This window comes from Cyprinodon variegatus, unplaced genomic scaffold (genome assembly GCF_000732505.1).
Source record: "Cyprinodon variegatus isolate N-32 unplaced genomic scaffold, C_variegatus-1.0 Scaffold1297, whole genome shotgun sequence".
Classification (NCBI taxonomy): Eukaryota; Metazoa; Chordata; class Actinopteri; order Cyprinodontiformes; family Cyprinodontidae; genus Cyprinodon; species Cyprinodon variegatus.
In genome coordinates, this window is record NW_015151750.1 from 153,009 (window position 1) to 159,692 (window position 6,684).

Genomic DNA, 6,684 nt, shown 5'->3' on the forward strand with positions numbered 1-6,684 from the left:
TAAAAAAAGCTATTAAAGGATTAACTTTGCTATTCTGTAGTTTAATTTATTTCAAATATTTTGTTCATATTTTATTTTTTCATTTTTCTTAAATATTTAATTTCTTTAACATTTTTTCAAATGCATCTCTTTTTTTGATTGAATTTAATGAATTGCATCCTCTTCCATTTTGGGGGCGGGGCTTTCTCTGGAGTGAGAAGTGAAGACAAAACCTTAATTGGTCAATGTGCTCGTTAAGAGCAAACGTTTGTTTTAGACTTAAGGTCAACATGATCTGCAAAAAATAAATGGAAAATAATTCATTTCTTAAAGGTCAATTTTGAAAAAGAGACACAACAATTAACACCCAAGCCCACCCATTTTTACAAACTGTTGCCCACTATTTAAATATTAAATCTAAATGATCAGCTGTGTCAAAAGTTTGTTTTATATTTTCAGATCAACAACCGATTGCAAACTTATTTTTATCCTTGGAGCTGCTAACTTCCTCTAATGATTCCATTTTTTTTTAAATTTACCTGGAAATGTGGAACCAGCTGACAGAGGCAAAGCAGCAGGCTCTCGTACACCGCAGCGGCCTTTTCCTGCTCCTTGTCCGCTGCTTTCGTGGGCAGCAGCACCCGGAGAAGACTCTGCCGCAGCAAGGCATGCTGGGACTGCCTCTGAGGTTCACAGTACAGGTACCGAAGGAAGGGAACCAGCATGGTGATGTAAGAGGCTTCACTCCTGCAACGTTGGAAAAAAAAACCCCAACTTTGACCAATCAGAAACATTTTAAAGATTTGCAGAGGAGATGGGAGTAATAAGCAGCGGGTTCCAGGAGCTGCGCTGCAGCTCTGCTCACCGTTCAGCGGCTTGGCGGATGAAGTCATCGATCTCCAGCAGCAGCGCCGGCCAGCAGTCCGCTCGGTTCTCCAGCGCCGTGATGAACGGATGAGGACAGCTCCTGCACAGCAACCATGGAGACACAAAGATCCATGAGTCATGCGGATTCAAAGTTTGAATGAATCAGCGTTTTTCTGTCGATGGAGCAAAAACGCCATAAACTAACTCTGTGCTGAGTCATGCGTCTGCAATAAGGTCCATCCGTCAGATAAAATCAAGAATATTCCTCTTCCTCACCACGAGGGAATTTTTGTCGTGATTTTTTTTCCATTATTGTTGAAAGAGAAGAACACAGAAATAAAAAAGTGCAATCCAGAATTCAAACTTTGCAAAACACTTTAAAATAAAGACATTTTGAAAAAATCTTGCCGTTTTCTCTGACTTTGTTTCGTTTAACAATTCGGAAAAGTTCGCTCATATTCAAACTTCTGAAAGTTCTTTAAATCTGAAATGATTCCATCCTGTTCAATAAATGATCAGTGTTTTTAATTCAGAGTAATTTTCATGTGAATGTGCTTTACTGGAGGCATCCATGTTTGTCAAAGAACAACACTGCCACCTACTGGTTAGTGACATTGTCACGGTGCGGTATCGGCTGTTGATCAAGTCCCAGTGCTGTATCTGGTGTTTGTCACAACGCGCTATTATCCAAGTCATCTTGAAAACATTCTTCTTCCAAATGTTGGCTACATATTACGTGTTTTTTCTCTGGCCAGAAGTTCGATGGCAAATCCTCCCTCTTCAAGTTGGCGATCCAACGACCAACCCGTCCGTGGAGGATCAGGAATCAGAAAGGTGGAATAACTCTTTTTTTTCACTTTTCCCCGATGTATTCCAGCATCCAGCTGCCATGCACGTGGGCATTGTCAGTTTCACTATAGCTCTGGTGAATTTCAATGGTGAAGTCCTCTGGAAATCTTCAATAATTGTTGTTGATTGCAGATGTGTCTAGTAGTTCCCATTGATTTAGCTTGGAAAGCGGGGAGAATGGCGCTAGGCTTACCGCACCGTGACGTCACTGCTGGAAGATGGCAGGAGGGAGGGGCTTCTATATTTGGGCAAAAATGGCCGCTCCCAGACTTGGTGATCGCAACGAAAATTTGCCAAATTCATTAAATCACCGAAAATTATTAGTTATTCCTTGCTGACCGGACTTTTCCTTTAAATACATTTTACGTTACTTTACCTGTTAAAGTGATATTATATACATTAGTTTAACAAAATATTACTGCACAAATTTCTTTTTTCAAATTTCTGTTTTTCATATTGAGCTTTGCAAATTGTATACTATTCTTACAATTTCTACACTTCAGGGGGCGGGTTTTCCTCCGAAAAGAGAGGAGCGAGGTAGCATTTTATTTTGGTGTGCATGAGCGTTAGCAACAAAACTTTTAATGGACAAGAGTGAGTATTTTTATGGGGCTTTAAATGCAAGCAATGCAATACGAAAAACGCAATCTGAAAAAAAATTGTAAATAAATAAAGAAAACTGTAAAAAACAAGTTCAAAAGAATGAAACAGTAAAATAAAAATATATATATATATATATATAAACTCTTAAAACATAAAATTCAAATGATTAAATTTAAAAAATATATAATTTCAAATAAAATTTGAAGAAACAGCAAAGTTACTCTCAAAACCATTTTTGATTAACAAGTTTTGTAAAGTTTCATTACTAGGTTACATTTTTTTATTTCAAATAAAAAAAAAATCCAACCCTTTTTAAGGTTCCTGAACGCATTGCAGGTAGGTGATGTTGGCGTTACCTAGCTACAACTCTCCTCTGTAAACCCTGCTATTCCCAGGATCCTGGAGGAGTTTAAAGCACTGACAGAGGAAGAAGCTTTACAGGAAAAAAAAGAAACATTTTGGCCGTCTTTCAAAAGAGTAAAGAAAACCTGCTGCATCCCAACCAGCCAAACATTTTATACAGAAGTGTTGGTTATTCTGCTGTCATTTAGGTACAGATAACAACAATGCAGCCGGGCAGCAAGCCTGTGAAAACCCACCATTAATTGGAGCTTTATTTGACATTTATGACACATTCCCTGGAAACCTTGGCGCTGACAGCAAGATGCCACCTCTAGATAGTAACAGCCCAATCTGAGCCCAATAAGAACAGGGGCGTAGCTGGATGGGGGGCCAAAGACTCCTCAAACCAATCATTAGCCACCCCTGTGGCGGTGTTCTATCAGCTCAGCAAACCACGTCAGGCTAGCATATCCATAGTAATACGCATGCACGCCCATTCGGATTACTGCACTAAGTTATGACCACATGGAAGAGCCGTCAGATTACCATATGCTTCGAAAAACACCAAAAAAGTAGTAATTCTATTGTTTTTTTTACATGACTAAAGGGATACACAGTTAAGGTAGTTTAAAGTGTATTTTTCTTACAAAACTAAAGGCAAGCAGTTCTCTAAACCCGAGGGAGGCAGCAGCGGCACACTTAAGTGGAATCTACTAACGAGTTTAATATTTTTTATTCAGTAACAATAAATAAGACAAAAGTATTATACTGGAGGTCCAATCAATGGATTCCATATGGGTTAAAATCCTGGATTCCCTTTTTGGGGACACAACATAAAGGTTAATTCAAACTAAAGCATGGCTGAACGATTTTCCAAAGAATCAAAATTGCGAGTATTTTTAACCAAAATTGCGACTGCGATTTTATTTCGAATTTCCTTTGCTCTAATCCCAAGCTTATGAAGGTTTCAACCAAATCTTTCAGTTTTTTAAAGCTTGCTTACCCATTGTTCCAGGATTTTACTTAAACCATTGTGTTAAAAAGCATTGATTTCTACATGCATGCGTGGATCTGCGTGCTAGCTGCTACGCTTTTACCTTTATTTGTTGCGACTAGCGCAAGCATTTTACCAACGCCTAAAGGGCTGAAGGGAAAAATTTAGTGTTTTACTCTCCTTTTTGTGTGAAATAATTTTTTTTAAACAATTTGACTCAAATCTGCATTGAATTAGATGCATATTTGCAGTCTGCTTTATATTAATCATCGCTGACTTTTTCCACCGAGGTATTTGTTTTTTCCCATTCCTCCGTATATTTCTGCATCCTTTTTTTCTTTTTTCGGAGGAGGAGCATTGTTTTTAGAAAGTGCGCCGCCCCCAAAAGCAGCGTCAGCGTTAAAATGACTCAGTTCGTCCCCCATACTGCTCTGTTTTCTCCCGCTATCTTCTCCGTGAGCAACACTTGACTCGACCAATGGGATGAGGGGATTCTGGATCGTTACATATATGTTGTCAGCTCATTGGTCACAATGCAGGAAAGCTCCCGGGAACAAGTTTACCGTAAGTTTTGTATCTAATGTGACCTTTCCTTTCATTTTCCTTTAGCTTTTTACTGACTATTTTTTTAACTTTCACAGTAATATGGGATAAAGCAATAAGTGGACAGTAATAAGTGCGTTCCTTTTACACTAAATTCGGGACAGGTACTTCTATTTATAAATACGGAACGATTCCAGTTTTCAAGGGATGGTTGGCAACCTTAATTGCAAATGCAATCAATTGCCCAGCCCTACACCAAAGTGGCAAAGATTCCGACTGGTTTACCTGGGCATTAGTCACCTGACCTTCCGCCTCTCTTGCAAGTAATTCAAATGAACAATGTGATGAAATGCCGCCCAGGTAACTAAATCACATCATCAAGGAGGAGGAGCTTCTTCCTGTTTGTCAGTTTCAACTCAATATGGCGGACCTGGATTTCAAAGAGCCAGTCACAGAGTTACCCAACAACAGTGCCAGCATCTCTTGGTCCACCGACTCCTTCAGAATTGCTCACGGTGCGGCGATTCCAGGAGCTGCGTCTCAATCGGTGACACTACTTGTGCTACTTCTGTCATGATCTGGCCTGTTTGCTCCTCCTTAATTGATGATCTTTTCCACCTGCCCTTTTCCCTCCCTGACTCAATTATAATTATTCCTCTCACCTGTTTCCTCTTGGTTATATTCAGTTCAGCCTGAGCATTCGGGGCCAGATCATTATTTGTTTTCTGTTAGTCTGTCTGTTCAGTTTTTTTTTGGTTCATGTCCTGGATCCTAGCAGCCAGTGGAAAGAGGGTATTTGTGTTTGTCTCGTCTCCTGATCGTCCACTGTTCCTCCCCCGCAGAGTCCTCTGGGTTTTTGGTTATACATGTGGGGAGGTTCAGTTTTTATTCCAGTAAGCCTGGCTCCAGGGAGGAGACCAGTTTAAAGTCCTGCATCAAGTTCTGGTTCCACGTCCTGTCTCGGCTACCCTCTTCCACTGAGGCTGCTCATCTGCACCTGATCCTGTCTGCTCCTGTGCGTGACCACCTGGTCACGCTTTCGGACCCTTCTGGGAGCCTGTGGATGCCTGGAAGTCTGGATCCTGCCACCTGTTTTTGTTCCTGCCCGATCTGGATCCTGTTCCTGTCTGTTCTGGATCCCTGACCAGGATCGGCTTCCAGCATGTCCTCTAGGACTGCAGCACTTGGGGGACATTCTTGGACTGGACTGTTAAACCAGGTAAGTGACTCAGATAATCATCTTCTGTCAGATGATCATGGTCACTTACCTGTGTTTTGAATACTGAGTCCATCTGTCCGCGTTTCATGACAACTTCCGTCTCTCCAGGATATCCCAGTATTCGGGAAACAAACTGTTAAAATACATTTACACCGAAAATGTTTTGCTTCAGTGTCATGCAAACAGGAGCAACAATTACATTTCTAAGTCCACTTCACTCTATCCAGGTTTCAGTGCTGTGCTTCTTACCGTTCTGCTTCACTGATCCTCCAATGTGCACCATTAGAATTACTCTAAATCTTTTTGTCAACAATTTGTTGATCTTGGGGATATTTAGGTCCAACTCATAAGATATTAGATATCTATATTTATGAGCCTTTGCAAATAGGAGCTATTGCTTCTCCACCATGTTTTTCTTTGAAGAAATATGCAAGGAGTTTCATATTTGCAAGATCCCAAGAATAAAGACAGTTTGGAGGTGCTCAAGCATAAACCAGGGTGTGAATACTTTTGTGATCAGTGTGTTTTCATAGAATTGCTCAGAGAGATCAGTGGTTTCTGTCGTCTGGCGTCTATTCCTGCAGGGAGCGGAAACCCTGCGTTAACTCTTTGATTGTCCCATCTGATAAGTGTAGAAACATCACTCGGGTCAAAGCCAAGTTGAGGCCGCCGTGACCTATGAACCCTCCAGGCCATGATAGGACAGAGGTTAAAGCAACAGTGTTGTTGGTGGGGAGGGGGTTGGCACCACCAGTGTGCACATCTCCGAGGAGCTCCATCAATCAGCGGCTGTCCCAGGGTAGGGAGGAAGGAAGCTGACCAACTGAGCAGGTCTGTGCCTGTAAAGGTTGACAGCATGGGGCCCGATACGGACAGGACCGTATTCTCTTGTTCCATCGTTCCGTCTTTAAATGGCGTAATCTGTCTGACCATCTCTGGTCCCTTTCCTCAGGTTCCCCTCCGGCCAGCTCCACAGCCTCAGCTCAGACACTGCCTCCATCCATCAGGCTTTCAGACGCCACACAAAGGAAGGAGCTGGACCCCAAGTTCTGTATGAAATGGATACCTGGCAGACGGATTAGCCAGGTAAGATCTGCCAACCCCCCCAACCCAATAACCTCTTTCCTCTCCTCATGTTTATACAAGTCTTAGCAACACTAGAGGAGCAGCCGTGGTCCATTAACAGATCAAAATTACAGCACTCTATAAACCTAAGAAATACTTCATTGTTGTAAAACCCGACAGGTTGACCTTCTCAGGGTGGTTGACGCAAAGTCCTGCAATGGAA

The 6,684-nt window shown here is 41.6% G+C and overlaps 1 protein-coding gene across 1 annotated transcript in view; it reads right to left on the bottom strand.

Moving 5' to 3' along the window:
• The window catches only part of focad (focadhesin), a gene marked incomplete at its 5' end in the record, with an annotated part of 75,092 nt that overhangs the window by 56,258 nt on the left and 12,150 nt on the right, over positions 1-6,684 (bottom strand). Inside the window, 2 exons of the mRNA XM_015402087.1 lie at positions 519-726; positions 845-946. Of these exons, the coding sequence (XP_015257573.1) occupies positions 519-726; positions 845-946 (310 nt within the window). The remainder of the gene's footprint in view (positions 1-518; positions 727-844; positions 947-6,684) is intronic.